Raw genomic sequence first — 17,569 nt, forward strand, 5'->3', positions numbered from 1 at the left:
TCTCCAAAAAATTGGAAGCAACCACCACAAGTTATTTTCAGAATTAGAAGCAACTAGAACAAATTGTCTCCAATGATGACAACAACTAGTTCTAGTTGTTTGCAAATTTGGAAATCGAAAAGAAATGTAACCTACATCAACATCATCGTAAACACGGAAACATAAACAAAAAATGTAAGTTTGCGACAAGTAATCTCCATATTATGAAGTCTATTGTAGAAACAACTTGGTATGTTTGCGACAAGTAATCTCCATAATATGAAGTCCATTGTAATGTATAAGCCAGTTGAAGTAAAATATCCAGTTGACAAGTAATCCTTAAAAGAACATGAAGCAACAACGACGTTCGATATGAAAAACATAAAAATGAGAAACAATGTCACTGTATTTCAAAATGATAATCATCAAAAAATTGAAAAAACGACTTATTCAAAAGGTATAAACATGTCAAATTCATGGTTAATCACAAACGATATGAACAACAATAAATAATTTATACATTACATTATTCAGAAGAAAAAAATGTAAAAACTAAACAAAAATTAAAGCAAAAAAGTAAATTGTACATGTTATTACCTAATGAGAAGAAATCAAATCGTTTGATCTCTGAAAATAATAAATCAAGCTTCGTAAGATCTATACAGTCGATGATTCAATCAAAATCAAATAATGAATCAAGCTTCGTAAACTACAAAAACTGAAGTAGATCTTCAGATTCAATGAGTCGAATATACAAAAACTTCTGATTTCAGTTGAATTGAAAAACGATTTCGAAACAACTACTCAGTTGAAGAACAATTACTTTGAAAAAATCGTTTTCCAATTTCGATGAAGAATAAACAAATCTTACTAGAACTGCTTCAACGATTTCGATCAATGAAAGAAGAACGAACAATCTTCAACGAGATTCAAAATTGCGTGTTTAAAAAACCAGAATTAACCGAGAGAAATTGATGACTCTGATCTCAGCTCTCGTCTCTGCTCCCAGCTCTGAGATTTCTTTCTCTCTCTCAAAATTTCTCCCGAGAAAACAGAATAAATTAATCCTATAACGTTCAGAAATATCACATTTAATTGAGGTTAAAAACGAAAATCAACTTCTTAATGGACATTCAGCCCACTAAACAAATGCCCCTGAAGGGCAATATTGTAAATCCCACTCATACGTATAAATAACATTCCCACTGATGACACTGCATATAAGCTACTGCAGACGTACTGAGCTAAAGAATTAGCATAAGTAGGGGTGAGCATTTTACCCGTAATCCGCGGATTTAACCGGGACCAACCGTATATTTGCGGATGGATGCCCGGGCCGTTCGCTAATGGGTTGGATATTGATGAAAATTTTGAAATCCAACGGATTATGGATTGGGTCGGATGCAACCTTGAAAATCCGTTGGACATCCATATCCGTTAGATTAAGGGCATTTATATAGTTTCTAGAAAATATATAGATAGTTTTGGAATTTTTAAGGTGTTTGATTGGAGTGTTGTCCATGGAACTTCTATATTTATATACATATATAAAATGTGTAGGTTATATAAGAAGTCATCCATATATGCTTTATTTTTCCATTATAAATTTGAACTTACACAAATCCATTGGATTATCCGCACCCAATCCGTTTATCCGTGTATCCATTGGATGCAAATCCGTTGGATGTTAGATTGGATGCGGATGCCAAATTTGAAATTTGTAGTGAATTGGATTGGATGTGGATGAGGTAAAAACCGGTCCATACCGGTCCATGCTCACCCCTCTGCACAACCAAGAGACAAAGGAGAAACAGGCTGATCTTTAGTGTCCATTGATGCTAGGCGGCCATGGGCCCATTTCGACTATACCCCGAAATTCTCTCTCGCGTCCAGCCGAAACGACCCAAAAAATTCTCCTGCAGAAGAAAAAAATCCGTGTCTAAATACGCCAAATTTCTTCCGATTCCCTCCATTTCTCAAAAAAATTCAAACGAAATTTCTCTCATGGCGGATTTTTGAGCTCCAACTTTCTCTTTAGGGTTAGATCTAGATTTCGATTCTGAGATACCTCCTCAAGACAATAAAGTAGAAGCTCCGTACGAACCTCCACCTCCTGATTCAATCGAATTGAGCTCCCAAGAGGAAGAAGTAAATATCCAACAGCAAACCCCAATTCCTGATTGTGAAGAGTCTCGTCCTGTTCTGAAGCGCCTTAGACGAGGAGGATCTTCGTCTAATAATCAGCATAAACAAGAATCTGTGTTTATATCTTCAACTGTTGATGATGATATCGAGGATTTCTCTTCGCAAGAAGATATCCCCAGAGGTATAAAAAAATCATTTCATTTTTTGTGGTTCTAATTAAAATATCAAGAATTCGAATAAAAATTAGGGATTTTTTCTCTGAGGTAAAAGCTTCTCATGAAAGTTTTCTGGATAGTTGAAGATTTGATTTTTTTTTTATTATTTTTTTTCATTTTTTTTAGGGTTTAATAGGAGCATTGAACTAGGGATTATAGTATTTTGGGTAAAATGAACCTAGGAAAATGGTATTAGTTTCTAATAAATTCACATTAGGTTAAATTAACTACGAACTTAGGTTTATTCATGTCTTTTTGATTATTTTAGCAGCCGCTTATGGTAAACAGTGGTTTCTCATTTGTAAAACTGCGGGTTATTACCTTGACTACTTTTGTTGTTCATCACTGGAAATTGCAGCTGCTTTATGGTTAACTTTGGATTTCATTTGTGAAACTGCTGATAATATTATCTCTCCCTTTTTATGGGTTGTCTTGTATGAATCTATATATTAATGCCTTGATGTTTCTCTGTTGCGTTTCTTGGTGAATGACAGATACACGTTCAGCTGTACAAAATCATTCTGTGGCAAGCACTTCGAAGCTCGCATTACCTGCTCGCAGACCGTTACCCAGACAATGGATGACTAATCCCAAAGCCAACAAAGAAATACCAAGTTCGAAGGCTTCAACTTCTAAGAGTTTGGATGCAAGCGAGAAAAAAGTAAAGTTTCCACTCAGTCCTGTCAGAAGATTCCCAATACTTGATTCTGATTTTGATTCAGATGATGTGTCTAGTGGAGAAGATCAACATGAAGATGCTCCTGTGGTTGATTCATCTAGTAGAAAGAGACAATTTAGTTCCACCCAACCTGTGGCAGGGCCGCAAAAGATGGCAAAATCAGGTAACATTGAGGATTTGTGGAAAGATTTTACTACCAAAATCTCTACACCTGCTCTTGATGAGTTCTGTGAAGAGTACTTCAAGTCTGCGGAGAATAGTAATGTAAATCAGGCAAAGGACAAAGGTGTACATCTCGGCACCTCCAGACCTTTTTTTCAGAAAGTGGCCATTAGAGAAACCTTCAATAAAGATGGGCAACCTCCTGCTTACCTGTACTTTTACAATGATGACCCGAGAATCCAGAGATTAGTTCGTGAACGGTTACCTTACTTTTCTCCCCTTGCTGCAAAGGAGAACCACGTTGACAAGGAATCTGAAGCAGCAGCCATTGACTACATGTAAACTCATCTCACTATTTGTTGTGATTTTTTTTTCCAGTTTAGAAGAATTAATGGTGTGGTTGTTATAACGTTTTGTCTATCTCACTTCAGGAGTCAATTTGGCCACAAAGAAGCTGCCACTCAAATTTCTGGAAAGGGTAAGAAAATCCTTGAGAAGACACCAAAAAGAAGCAGGAAGAATGTGAAAAAATCAAATGCTAAAGAGGCAGTACAAGATTCTGCAAACTGGGTGAATCCTAAAAGCTCTGCTAATATCCCAGAGGATGCTGGAAAGAGGAGAGTTCAGGCGAATAATCATGCTACTGGTCACTGGTATACAAATGCAGATGGAAAAAAGGTAACTGGAAGCAATTATATTATTCAGAAACTTGAACCTTTTCTATTCTTCTGGTAACTTCTCACACACTTGGGTACCTCACTTGTTTTACCTGTCAGTCACGACCAAGGACATCTTGTTTTATACATTGGATTCAAACAAATAACTGAAGAAATTTGTTTCTACTGATTGGCTGTTGATATTCATTAGTGATTCGAAATCAGATAGCTTCTCTCTGTTAGGAGCCTATGACAGTTTCATAAATTGTGTAGAATGTACAGTAAAACAGCAGTAGCCACGGATACTGTTCTATTCAAAAAGGGTGAAATGTAGTATGTGTTTATGCTGCTACTGGTCAAAAAGCATCTTCTGTAGCTCAGGTAGTGACTAGTTTCCAGGAATGTGGGGCAATGGACTACATTATTATGGTAGCCGAAATGACAGACTCACCTGTTACATTACAGTACCTCGCCCCTTAAACAGGAGCGTCTCTGGCTGAATATAGATTATGCAATGCTGCAATACTCTCTTAGAGAAACGAACACGGTCCTATAAATAAATCTCAGTTAAATCCTTTGGTGTATATCCCTGTTTATCTCTGCTTTTCATTCGCTTGTTTGTGATGTTATTTTGCTGAAATGCTTGAACCAGGTATGGTAGTAGTTGAATTATGTTTAGTCTGTCTTTATCGATAATTGTGTATTTGTTCTCACATTCTTTGCCAATCTTTCTTCAGATTTATGTCAATAAAAATGGGCAAGAATTATCTGGTCAGATTGCTTATAGGCATCACAAAAAGGTACTTCTAGTGGAACTTGATTCTTCACTTTTTTACTCGCTCAATCCGGAATGGTTTCCTTTTCTTGTTTAATGAACAAGTGGCGTGCCTGTAGTTATCTGTCCCACCAGTAAACCTTAATACCATATGAAAGACCAGGCTCGAATTCATTTGCTCATGTCCACTTTTTCAGTAATCGTTGTTTAATCTGAATTGGATTAGTGCATCTCATAGTCCTCTATTCTGCTAACAGGAGAATTCTGGGTTTAAAAAGTCAAGAAAGAAAACTAGTCCAAAGAAGAAATCGAAACGCTGAAGATTAAACTCAGGCATGTAATCATATGATGTTCTGCTTTATTTGGCCATGTCATGTTGATATGTTAAATTGTAATGTCATAATAAACTTTTTCTTAGTCATATTTTTGTTTCGTCTTGTCATTTCTGTTTTCTTATATTTATGTTGCTTCATGTTTCCACCACCCCAAATTTCAGACAGTTCTCTCTGCTTTTAAGGTTAACAATAATAGTTATCTAGATTCTAAACCAAGAGTCTAGCTATGAAAACTAACTAGTACCATCATGAAGAAGTGTTCTAAGCCAGAAAGTTCGAAATAATAGAGTGGTTTATATAGAAAATATAAAAATGGTACTGTAACTGAATTCGTGTCTGAATATGTTACAGTAAACCCAAGAAAGATCTCTGTGGCAATCATTTACTTCTAAATGGAGAGCTAAGTTATTTCTAACATCATCATTGTTACAAGTGATAACCTGAATGCTTTTAGATTGTTCTTTTGTTCGGTTAGAAAAGCAAATCATTTGGATTTGGTTCCTTAAATTGTTAGTGGATTCCTTGAAAGAATACCCACTAACTACAGACACATCTGGGAATCACTCGCTCATCTGTAGCCATTATCTAATCATTAGTGTTTTTTTATTTATTTTTGCTGTTAATATGTAGAGGTACCAAACTACCGGCGTGGTATAATGTTAAATTGTCTCACGTAAACAACAACATAGGTTAGATTCTTACCTCTCTATCTAAATCCATGTGAGATGAGAACTGACGTGACACCATTACTTCTTACAGATTCTGTACTCGGTCTATTTTTTACTGGGAAAAATCTGTAAACTCACACCGGATCTAATTGTTTTCTTTACTACCCCAGCTGATGCATGACCATTAAGAGAACAAAACAAAACAAAACAAAAAAATTGTCTTTTAAGTGTACAGTTCCAGTGTTCCGCCACTCATCTCACTTTTCTACCGTATATATATGCAAGCTTGGAAATCAATATTTCCTTCATATTCCCTATCCCTTCTCCACCACCAAAAACATAAAACAAAATGAAGAGTTCACAACCTGGAGAAGAGCTCCATCAAGCTCTCCTAAATCCTCAAGTTTCTAAGTCACCACTACCACCATTGATCAAATCTAAACAGCTTCCTGGCACTCAAGATAATCATCAAGGTCAGCAATCCGAACAACAAGACATACTGAACAGCAGTCGGCCTTCACTAATGGGAACACATAAAGTGACCGGCGAACTAGAAAAAATATTATCAAATACTGAGCAGAAAGGATTTGATCGCTTCTTCTCGGCTACTTGTATTGAACTTAAGCTCTTATTCTTCCTTGCTGCACCCACTGTTATGGTTTACATGATCAATTATATTATGTCCATGTCCACTCAAATCTTTTCCGGTCATCTTGGTAATCTTGAACTGGCTGCTGCATCACTTGGGAATACCGGTATTCAACTTTTTGCCTATGGTCTTATGGTACTCTCTTTCTCTCTCTCCATTGATTTTCTTTCACTGCATATACTCTCTCTCTCTCTCTCTCAGATTGAAATTTGAGCTTGCAAGAGCAAGGTATTGTATAACTTGTTTCCATTTTGAAACATATTGTCAGCTTGGAATGGGAAGTGCAGTTGAGACTCTATGCGGCCAAGCATACGGAGCTGGAAAATATGAAATGTTGGGCGTTTATCTTCAAAGATCGATGATCCTTTTGATGGCAACCGGAATCCCACTCACCATAACTTACATATTCTCAGAACCCATTTTGATATTTCTCGGTGAATCAACTGCGATAGCATCAGCTGCAGCAGTTTTCGTTTATGGGCTAATCCCCCAGATATTTGCTTACGCAGCTAACTTCCCTATACAAAAGTTCCTCCAGGCTCAGAGCATTGTAGCTCCCAGTGCATATATATCAGCAGCTACCTTAATTGTACATCTTTTCTTAAGTTGGCTCGTGGTATACAAGATCGGACTCGGTTTGCTGGGTGCCTCACTGGTGTTGAGTTTATCTTGGTGGATTGTAGTGGGTGCTCAATTTTTGTACATTATGAAGAGTGAGAGATGTAGACATACTTGGACAGGGTTCAGTGTACGAGCCTTTTCTGGATTGCCAGAGTTCTTGAAATTGTCTACTGCATCAGCTGTGATGTTGTGTTTGGAGACTTGGTATTATCAGATACTGGTTTTAATTGCTGGTTTGCTCCCAAACCCTGAAAATGCGTTGGATTCTCTCTCTATCTGGTAAGTAGGAACAACTTGAGGAGATTGTTCAATTCATAAAAACGCCATTTTGTTTTTCCTCGATGCAACTTTTGAAGTACACTGAAAAACAACAAAAAACACGTCCTTTGTGGGACCTTAGTAGAGCCGCGATAAAACATACTGTATTCTACTGCATTATTGGGATTTCTTTACTTGTGTGCTAAACTTATAATCGTCTTGCTAAAAGTGATTATCATTCTTAATCAAGAAAATCAGTATTTTGTCTAGATTACGATTCTGTATTTTGATAATTGCATATGGATCTACACCTTTTGGTATTTTCTCAGTACAAGTTTAAAATATAAATATATAAGCGTTATAAACAAGTTGGTTAATTTGTTATTTTCTTCATGTACTAGGAATTATATTTAATGAACTAATATGGTGGTATAATTATATATGTGCAGCACGACAATATCAGGCTGGGTATTCATGATTTCTGTTGGGTTCAATGCAGCTGCAAGGTGAGCACATTTTACCCATTTAAACCAGTGCATCTTTTTTCTGTTTGTTGTCTCTTTGACAGTTTTTACTTTATCACTGATTTACTATTTATTTTTTTTGACAGTGTGAGAGTAAGCAATGAGCTTGGTTATGGTAATCCGAAATCAGCAGGGTTTTCAGTGGTGGTAGTGACAGCAATCTCCTTCATTATATCTACTATAGCCGCTGTCATTGTTTTGTCATTGCGCCATGTCATCAGCTATGCATTTACTGACGGTGAAACTGTTGCTGCTGCTGTCTCGGACCTCTGTCCACTCCTTTCCCTCACCCTCATCCTCAACGGCATTCAACCCGTTCTTTCTGGTAATGTAGACTTGTCAAAATGGTGTATCTTTCTTTGTTGACCAGACTCGCAGTAAAGCTATAATAACAAACTTTGTTAGCTACTGGGACTGTTCTTTAAGAACCATCTTACAGACAAATGTACCATGTGTTTTCATAAACTCACAAGTTGGTTAGCGCATGTTAAAGATATCTCCTCCTTTTATCATGAGTAGTCTGTAGTCGTCAAGTACAGTGGTAGTTACACTGCAGCTATCTTTTATGCTGGGTACCGGCCCACATTATAAGTTTCTTCTCATAAATGCCGTGACCAGGACTCTACGTATTTCTCATTGATACTTTGTTTCTTATGATTGTTTGTTCTGAACTGAAATGTGAAGGTGTCGCGGTTGGGTGTGGATGGCAAACGTTGGTTGCGTATATTAATGTGGGATGTTATTACGTAGTTGGGGTACCTTTAGGTGCTCTTCTCGGCTTTACCTTCAAGCTTGGTGCTAAGGTAAAATTTTCTCATGCAGGCAGTGCTTGTGTTCTTCTCTTTTTCGTGGTAATTATAGTTGTCGATGAAACAGGCATAAATCCGTTTCACTTTTGGCCAGAGCAATCATGTTTTGGGAATATATAGGGAGATGCCCATTTCAAAAATACGCTATTGATTACGTAATATGTTTTCCATTTTGAGCAATTTGCTAGAAGCCTATTAGCCAAATAAATAGAATCATCGCCTTATCTTTTTAGAGTGATATCATCATCCAACTGTTAGTAAGACGGGAGCAATTGCCATTTGAGATGAAAACAAACAAAGGGGGGAAGATTAGGTCTCATGGTCCATACGTATGATGATTATTCAAAAAATATCACAGAACCTTTTAATATTATGCTGAACCAAACACACGGAAGAATACAAGTAAGAATTAGCAGCATAACGGTTGATTTTTTTGATTTTGGGTTCACCAGGGAATATGGTCAGGGATGATATGCGGGACAGCGATGCAAACCGCCATTCTCCTATGGATCACATATCGAACCGACTGGAGCAAAGAGGTAACAATAATGTACCACTTGTTTCGATTACTCGACGCATAATGGAGTATCATTATCAATTTAGTTGATAATGGAGTATTTTCCTTTTCAATATTTTTCTACCTTCTCTACAAATTTCTCTTCTTTTTTTATGGTTTTACCTAAATACCACCCATACTTTTTCTAAACACCACCCACGACTAAAAATAAAATAATTTTCTATCCAAATTAAAGTGGGTAATAAAACCTCGCGTTCTTCTCTAACTATCACCTTAGAAAGACTAATACGACCACACTTCTCTAACTATCACCTTAGAAAGTTAGACTAATACGACCACAACCAATCTAGCCGAGGCCGCCGCCCCCACCACCATCAATTTACTACACATAACATAACCATGTACGACATGAAGATCTTAATAATCTATTATCAAGATGGAAGTTTATTTTTTTATCTTAATCACAATTTTAATTTTTGAATTAAAGTTAGGCCTCGATTTTATATTATTTGATCGACTAGGTTTTAGGTTTTTGAGAGAAACAAATTAAGTTTCGATTTTAATCATAGTCACGACTCTCGATCACATGTTCGATATCGGGAATCTCTTATGTCCATAAAACTTGCTCGATTCCAATATAGGAATGGATTTCCCAATTATATATAACTTGGTACTTGGAAAATGTGTAATAAGATTCGTGGATGCAATCTTTAACCCAACAAAAGAAAAAGACGAAAGATGAGAAATCCATGGACACTGCATATGCAGTATTATGAAGAAGAGGACGTTGGTGGAGGCAGTGGCGGTTGTGTGTTAGAAGAATGGTGAGTTTTCGTTACCCGCTCTAGATTGGGTCTATATCTCTATTGTATTTAGATTGTGGGTGGTATTTAGGAAAAGAATGAGTGGTATTTAGTTAAAACTTTTTTACGGAACTTCTCAAAGATTCTTAATGTCAAATCCTGAGAAGTAGGATGGGGGATGACCGTATCCATTCATTTAATAAGAACTTATTCTTTTTTGACGGACACAATTGCACAATTTTGATCTCTGATTTAATAGTGAGGGTGACACCTGATGTTGCACTTTCTTAATGTTCAGTCTCCATGTCGAGCAGCCAATACTTTATCATGTCCACGCCTGCTTACAAATCTCATCCAAGGGTGCCAGGCAAACACAAGCCACCTTTGGGTCTCAGAGCTGTCTTTTAGCTCTCGTAACAGGATTGTGGTTTGCAACTGCCTTTTAAGATTACCGTGACATCGACTTTGCTTTACTTTCTTTCCGCAGGTGGTGGAAGCCATGAAGCGATTGGACAAGTGGGAAGGTAAAGTGGAGCACCTCTTGAAGGCAAACGGTTCCGAAGAAGAGGCTGCCCAAGCACCCCCATGTTGACCAACGGACGCCAGTTGGGACTCGCCTCAGTTTAAGACCCAAACTCGAGGCATTTCAAATCAAGACTAATCAGTGGCGATGCTGCAGACGCCACTGGAGCCAAGACATGTATAAATTCTAGGCGATGCTGCCACCAGGATCATGTAGAACAATAAATAATGATGTTTTGAGCTATATTAAGATCTCTTGAACTAGCTTAATTTATACCACCAGTCGGTCAACTTTCTCAAATCTCTGTATGCATCAGTTTCAAATCTTTCAAGACAGTGCTGTGGTCCAGTTTAAGAGACCCTGGCTAGACCGCTGGGAAATTTTTGGTGTCTAATATTACAATACTAGTGGCAGTCTGATACAACAATATATCATAACGTTAGAAAAAAATCCACTGTGGTGTCTAAATTTGTGTATAAAACCCACTGGCACAAAATACGAGGAATGAAGACAATTTAATAAATGCGTGTGCCTATTCTGATAAAACAATATATCATAACGTTAGAAAAAAATCTGATTCTACCTTTTCTTACCTAATGTTAGGAATATTATACTTGCCCCAAAAAAGAGAAAATTATTAATATTGCCCTCAGTGATATGATTCTAACAACAGGCATGTACATTTCCTGTATCATATAAAGAGCCATAACAAGGCCAAAATCTTGATTTCAAACAAGCTATCCGCAGGTGAAATATCAATATCAACTGGTTAGTGTTTTATCTCAACAGCGTTTACAAAAATATGAATGTAACAATCACTAGTATTTATGTCAACGAAAAAGGGCAAGAGAATTTACTAAGGGAAGAGTGGTGGCACCACCACCTTAATCCGTGTGCATGTTATCAGCTGTATGTGGTACATCCGGGCCTTGGTTGTCTTCTGGCCTTGGAGGAGAAGCCTTTGATCTCAGAATGTGTTTACACGTCCTGATAATAGACAAAAACAAGAAGGCATTAGCCAGCAATGATGCAGGTGGAAAATCAACCTAATGGGGAGGGCTATCAGAATAAACCAGTGTGTCTGTGCGTGTGTGCGATTTAGTTAACCCGTGCATGATGTAGGTCAGCTTCATGCCAGCATGGTTACTTATTGCAGCTTTCACTGTTTGCATTGTGGGGTTTAATTGACCTTACAGGTGACCAAGCAGGTCAACAAAATCAATTTCAGTAATTGACAAGAAAACTTCTTTTTGGACTGAGTTTCGGAAGAATCTTAGAATCATGCAACCGCTTAAAGTGCCATAGAACTAGATCAGGCAGTGCATATGCTCGGTCTGCTCTTTTTTGTCCTAGATGTACAACAAAACCTATGGAAATGGACATTCTATTAGACAGGTAGAACCATAGATTACGCAAAGTCCATTCAGTGATGTGAGCAGTGAGAGCATTACATGTCTAGAGCCTCTGCCTTTGCCTTGATTTCATTTGACCATAGTAGCGGATCGGTGTTCTTGGGTAACGAATCCTGCTGTTGAGTTCTATCCCTGAGCCACTGCTCTGCTTTGTTGCACTCATTAATGACCTGCAAACACGAGGAGAACATAAATGACAACCCGGTAATCTCAATAAATAAATATGTTAATCAATCAAATAAGGTTGGCTACCACATCTCTATCACAAGTAGGAAGTGACTTGACAGCCATCCTGTACTCCACAATGCACTTCAACAAATCCCTTGTAGCCTGGGCTCTAGCTTCTTCATCCTTGTATCGACTTTCAATAGGATCCACCAACTATAGTCAACCAAACAAAATATTTTGAACTCAGGAGAAGGATAAAAGAAGCAAACAGTTGAAAAAACAAATTTTGCAAATGGTAGAAGCTTTACCTTTTTAAGATCCTCCAGCTTTCCAGTGTATACTCTTTCAGACTCATCATCCCCATCCTCATACAGCCATTCCTCTGTCTGCTGTAAGTTTGTAGAGATCCCTTCTCGCTCTGAATCTGTTGCAAAGCTCTTATATGTATTGAAAAGCTACAGAAAAAGTAATAGTGTTAGTTTCAAAAGCTTTAGACAAACAAAGACGAAGTAGACTACATGACTTGGCTGAGACAAACCCTTCTCAGCTGGTGATGAGAGTTTAGAAGAGAAACTCAGTCATAAGCACATTTAACACAAACTGGTTTCACTCAGTATGGAATCTGGAGAGAGATTTAACTTAACACTTTTGCATTAAACTTCTAGTACTCAAATTCAAAAGTTTAGCTTAATAGCACCCAAATCCCAATGTAAATCATGATATGGAGGAAGACACGAAGGCACAGAGAAAAAGTTGTACCTTATTACGGGTGTCATAAACATAAGATTCCAGGGCGTTTTTCCTGTCTTTCGTTTGTTCCATGATTCTATCCTGTTGTGTCAGTTGAACTTCTCTTTCTTGAGCTTTCAATACATCAGCCTTGGTCATCCCACCATATACGTTCTCACTAACTGGTATCTCAAGCCGTCTAGAATACCTTTTTTTCCTAGTCCCGTCACCCTGAAAACAATGTTGGTACTGTAAGTTTTTCCCTACACTAAATGTACATTTATTACATTAAATTCGGCAATGCAAGAGTTTCTGGTTTCTAAATCATAATCATGATACTAGTATAAACCTAAGCCAGATACTTGAGGTCAGCTGAAAAAGCATGTCCTACATTGAATGTTAAATAATTTGTGTGTACCCATATATTGTCATTTGTATATGGTTTCAGGAAACACACATACACACAATACACAAGGAGAACTTGAGGAGATCCGTGACAACCATGACGACAGTACTTGACGTATATATATCAGATACCTAGGAAGATGGTTAACTTGCATGATGGAGTAGTATATCTAACAACCTGAATCTCCAAAATGGACTGAGTGCCAAATGACATGTCAATTGTGGACTATACACTTATCATATAGCATTACCATGTAAACCTATTCTTATAAGGTGATAGAGGATGTGTCTCTCTCTTCTCATTTCAACTCTGATATGATTAAATTTTACATGCTTGGATTGTACGGATACCACATTAGTCAAATCAGTGAGCAAGGATAATGAAGATCAAACTTGGTTCCATGAAATAACTGGCAGCTGAATGAGGTATGAATGATGTCTGTCTTTGGAACTTACAGAAGACATAGGTGAAGATTCAGGCTGCAGCGAGCTACCATCTTCAGTATGACTATGTACAGCATCAGAAGAAACTCGAGAAGTATTACCAGGTTCCACCTTGTCTACGCTCGAATGCCTGTTGCCTCTGGTGGCAGAATCATCTACCTGATCCTCTACCAACTGAAGAAGAAGGATAATTGGGTTGGAGTTGCAAAGGTAAGAAAATGGTAAAGAAATTCAAAAAGATAAAAAACTAATTGCTTAGATACAATGTAGAAAGAAAGTCTACTCACGCATGCTGATTCCAAAGAAACAATCCCATGAATATTTAACTGAACCCTGACTTTAACTTTAGCTTTTTCGGCATGGGAAACTTGGAAAGGGCCAATCTGCATACAACGGAAATTAATTGTGTTAAAGTGGTGGAAGACGAACTAAGAAGATATTCCACTCGTCAGCTTAGAAGGTCGTAAAGGAGAAAAACATACTACTTAATTTCAAGCACCTGACAAAGAAATGCATGCAAGAAAAATAAATGATATGATATACTGTCAACACTGCTATTGAGATGTGAAAATAAATCAAAACGTGACACATCATCCCATACATCGCAAGAAATATATGGTAAAACACTTGATCAACAACAGTTCAGTGTACAGCAGCGACTCAACGAAGTACATATGAGAGAACGATACCGTGAAACAGCTAATTTGAGGAGAAACACCAGAAGGCAATTCATTTTGATCAGCATAGAATGCTTCCAGTCGAAATGTGCTAGATCTATGAACAGCTAAAACTTTCATACTTGGAACTGGTTGACCTTTGGGGAACAGCATCCCATTTGACAGAGTGCAAATAGGACCTTCCTCCGTTGAGAATCCAATGGAAAAAGGAAATGAATCTTGAACCTGCAAATGTAAATGGATGTTAATTTATAGCATGAAATAACAAGACGGGAGTGCCATGGACTAACTGAAAATGAATCGAAATAATAAACACTACATTGACACAACAAATGACTAAAAGATAGAGGTCTGTCAGTAGTTTCATACGTAAACCGATGATAATCTACGGATGGCAGAAGTGAAAACTTATAAACTATATCAAAATCGGACCTCATAATCTCTAACTCTGAAAGTTGGACTAAGCATAGCACACTGAAGAGCACATCCACGCGCAACACATTCGCTTGCATTCAGCGTTCTGCGAGGCTCTCTGCTAAAGAAAGAAGTCAGCATGCGCGTAATAGCTGGTACCCGAGACCCAGATCCAACAAGCTCAACCGAATTGATCATGTCTAGCGTCAGACCAGCATCCACCAAAGCTTTATTACAAGGAAGCCTCATCCTCTCCAACAAACCCATCGACAGCTTTTCAAACTCTTCTCTCTTAATAAAACCTTTCACATCCTTCTCATCCATTAAGCACTCAATATTCAGAGGAGCCTCAGCATTTGCACTTAGGACCTTCTTCAGCTTCTCACATGCTGTCCTAAGTCTAATACAAGCCCTCGCATTAGAGTAGACATCGATGTGGTACTGCTCCTTAAACTGTACAACGAAATAATTGAACAAAACCTCATCAAAGTCTCTACCACCCAAGCTTTTGTCAAACGCATGAGATAAAACCTTCATCTGGCCAGCCTCAAAGGATGCAACTGTAACTTGAGTGTCACAATGACCTATGTCAATGAAAACAACATGAGTAGGACCAGATTCAGATGAATCCGTCCTGTAAATCCCGTACCCAAGAGCCGTGGCAGTACCATCATGCATCAATCTTAATGTTTTCAATCCAGCTATCTCTGCAGCATTCAAGTAAGCTCGTCTCTGCAAATCTGAGAAATACGACGGAATACCAATCACAGAGTCTGAAACAGCTGTTTCCAGATTTTTCTCTGCTATCTCTTTCAAATGCGAGAAGAGCATTGCCAATATTTGAATCGGAGTTAGTGTCAGGCTCTCACCCAAATATTGTAAATGAATCAAAATCCCACCATCCGGACCTTCTGAAGTCTTGAAAGGGAAAACCCGGAGTTCATTTTGAATATCTGGCTGACTGAAATTCAAACCAATCAATCTCTTAACTTGAGATATTGTAGATTTAGGGTGCATCATAGCTGAAGCAACCCCAGCTGCGCCCATGAACCGTTGTTTCTCACCAAACGACACCACAGCTGGTGTTTCACGATTGGATTCTTCATTCAATAAAACGTCAATTCCCCGATGTTTTGCAGCAGAAATCACACAATTCACGTTACCAATATCAAATCCAACCACACTCATCTCTACAATAAAAACACAAACTTACTTTACTTATCTCAAAATCAAATTCAAAACTACTTCCAAAGAAGACTCATTCGTTTGAATAATGTCCAAAGTTCCCACGAAAACTCAAACAATCACAACACACTGGAAAATTTTCTGCGTAAACAACAAACAAATCCACAATACATTACTCAACAAATGCAATCAAAATTTTTGACCAAAAGAGCCCTAAATTACAAAATTACCAAAGCCATAGGAACAGTACATCCCCAGAATATTTCTTCTCTAATACGCATCAGAATTACAATTTAAAATCACCGAAAGGTGTCTAAATTAATTACCGTACAGACAGAAAGATACCGATCAAGTTATATAAAGAGAATTTGTCTTAAATTTCGAAGAGATTCTTATATACCATATACAAAGAGAGAGTCGAAATATGTACCTGATTCAGGTGGAGATAATGAAGAAAACCCTATAAATTGAGAGAGAGGGGGGGCGGAGAGGCTGATTGGATTTTTGGAGAAGAGCGATGTTGTGATGATCTCTGGACCAGGTCTGTGGGTTTCTTCGTAAATGGGGATGGGAAGGACTGAATTGGAAAAAACACGAATTATGTCTGTTTTGAGAGGAACTGAGGAAGAGAAGGTCTTTAAAATTAGGTGCTGTTGTTATGAAAGAATCAAATCATAACACTGCCTCCACCTCCTCACTCATCGTTTCAACTTCTTCCACATCAGCACGGTGCAAGCCGATGCCATTGGCCCATTGCCATGCTCTTGCGAGGATATACCTCTCCGGCACTCTGGTGACCACAACTTTGTCAAGGTCAATGGAACAGTATAAAAAACGCCATGGACTTAACCTTTGGTCAGTGCATCATTATTCATTGCCTATCATGGAATGTTTAAAACCTTCAACGTTAGTGTTGAATTTCGTCTCTATTTTAATGGTAATCCTATTTTATGTTAATCAGGGCGAAGCCAGTCAGGACTCTATATACGGTGATTTTGTGTTAATATGGGATATGACTTTTTTTTCGAATTTGACACAAAAAGATTGGATTTGGTACACCAAATCGTGGAAATTTCCAAATTGTCCCTCCCTTTTACTCCAATTACTATAACTCCTTGTGTATCCTATTTTTTAGAGGTATAATTAGCAACCAAACTTTAAACATTTCTAAAAATCCGTGCTTTGCAAACTTTAAACATATTTAAAAATCCGTGCTTTGGAATTTTACAAATTTTATCTTGTTGGAATAGTTTTAAAAAAATCTACGCAATGAGTGCAAACAACAATATCAAATTTAGATTTTTTACGAAAAATTCGGAGGTGTTTATCATTTTAGGCACAATTTTCGAAAATTAAATGTATATCCATTATGCAAACCACCACAAAGGATACATAATACTTTATGTAGCCATATTTTGGTGTATGCATCAACTTATTTTCCGTTGCAACTAATAAAACAATGTACTCCCTCTGTTTCAAAAAAAGTGATACTTTCACATTAGGCACAATTTCCGAAAATTGAATACCTAGCCATTATGCAAACCACCACAAAGGATGCATAACACATTATGCAACCATATTTTGGTTTATGCATCGGGTAATTTTCTGATTCACGAAAAGTGATACTTTCACCCCGTGTCAGGAAAAATGATACTTTCTCATCGTATCAGGAAAAATGATATTTTCCCGCTATGTCAGGAAAAATGATACTTCCGCGTCGGCCGTCCCACCATGGCAACGATCATCTAGTTATTTTGGGTTAATGAGTTTTTCAAGGACGACGAAAATATACGTTTACCGAAATTTTAAAATTTAAG

The 17,569-nt window shown here is 37.6% G+C and overlaps 3 protein-coding genes across 5 annotated transcripts; 2 read left to right on the top strand and 1 right to left on the bottom strand.

The window, feature by feature from the left end:
* Positions 1-1,891: 1,891 nt before the first annotated feature.
* Positions 1,892-5,032, top strand: LOC113333572. The gene is made up of 5 exons (XM_026580005.1): positions 1,892-2,305; positions 2,834-3,518; positions 3,612-3,858; positions 4,574-4,636; positions 4,869-5,032. Exons 2-5 carry the CDS (start codon positions 2,920-2,922, stop codon positions 4,929-4,931), a joined length of 972 nt encoding a protein of 323 aa, XP_026435790.1. The 5' UTR covers positions 1,892-2,305; positions 2,834-2,919; the 3' UTR covers positions 4,932-5,032.
* Positions 5,033-5,905: 873 nt separating this feature from the next.
* Positions 5,906-10,698, top strand: LOC113305090 (protein DETOXIFICATION 40-like). The gene is made up of 7 exons (XM_026554201.1): positions 5,906-6,398; positions 6,532-7,163; positions 7,592-7,648; positions 7,753-7,991; positions 8,351-8,469; positions 8,928-9,014; positions 10,283-10,698. Exons 1-7 carry the CDS (start codon positions 5,964-5,966, stop codon positions 10,385-10,387), a joined length of 1,674 nt encoding a protein of 557 aa, XP_026409986.1. The 5' UTR covers positions 5,906-5,963; the 3' UTR covers positions 10,388-10,698.
* A 234-nt stretch (positions 10,699-10,932) lies between these two features.
* Positions 10,933-16,433, bottom strand: LOC113305073 (heat shock 70 kDa protein 16-like). Of its 3 annotated transcripts, none has more exons than XM_026554187.1 (10): positions 16,183-16,433; positions 14,586-15,757; positions 14,166-14,378; positions 13,764-13,859; positions 13,489-13,650; positions 12,658-12,858; positions 12,207-12,353; positions 11,983-12,111; positions 11,770-11,900; positions 10,933-11,305 (listed from the first exon to the last, which is right to left on the bottom strand). In XM_026554187.1, exons 2-10 carry the CDS (start codon positions 15,753-15,755, stop codon positions 11,203-11,205), a joined length of 2,352 nt encoding a protein of 783 aa, XP_026409972.1. In that variant the 5' UTR covers positions 15,756-15,757; positions 16,183-16,433; the 3' UTR covers positions 10,933-11,202. The 3 variants fall into 3 exon arrangements, with proteins under 3 accessions (XP_026409972.1, XP_026409977.1, XP_026409967.1); XM_026554192.1 differs by having other exon boundaries at positions 11,986-12,111; positions 14,586-15,893; positions 16,183-16,417; XM_026554182.1 differs by having other exon boundaries at positions 14,586-15,893; positions 16,183-16,408.
* Between the last annotated feature and the right edge of the window lie 1,136 nt (positions 16,434-17,569).

Source organism: Papaver somniferum, chromosome 1 (assembly GCF_003573695.1).
Source record: "Papaver somniferum cultivar HN1 chromosome 1, ASM357369v1, whole genome shotgun sequence".
Classification (NCBI taxonomy): domain Eukaryota; kingdom Viridiplantae; phylum Streptophyta; class Magnoliopsida; order Ranunculales; family Papaveraceae; genus Papaver; species Papaver somniferum.

Coding starts and splice junctions, on each gene's coding strand:
- LOC113333572 (XM_026580005.1), top strand. CDS start 2,920: ATGACTAATCCCAAAGCCAACAAAGAAATACCAAGTTCGAAGGCTTCA. Junction 3,519..3,611: donor GCAGCAGCCATTGACTACAT/GTAAACTCATCT, acceptor ATCTCACTTCAG/GAGTCAATTTGGCCACAAAG. Junction 3,859..4,573: donor CAAATGCAGATGGAAAAAAG/GTAACTGGAAGC, acceptor ATCTTTCTTCAG/ATTTATGTCAATAAAAATGG.
- LOC113305090 (XM_026554201.1), top strand. CDS start 5,964: ATGAAGAGTTCACAACCTGGAGAAGAGCTCCATCAAGCTCTCCTAAAT. Junction 7,649..7,752: donor GGGTTCAATGCAGCTGCAAG/GTGAGCACATTT, acceptor TTTTTTTGACAG/TGTGAGAGTAAGCAATGAGC. Junction 9,015..10,282: donor GAACCGACTGGAGCAAAGAG/GTAACAATAATG, acceptor TTCTTTCCGCAG/GTGGTGGAAGCCATGAAGCG.
- LOC113305073 (XM_026554187.1), bottom strand. CDS start 15,755: ATGAGTGTGGTTGGATTTGATATTGGTAACGTGAATTGTGTGATTTCT. Junction 13,651..13,763: donor TTTCTTTGGAATCAGCATGC/GTGAGTAGACTT, acceptor CTTCTTCTTCAG/TTGGTAGAGGATCAGGTAGA. Junction 12,112..12,206: donor AGCTGGAGGATCTTAAAAAG/GTAAAGCTTCTA, acceptor GGTTGACTATAG/TTGGTGGATCCTATTGAAAG.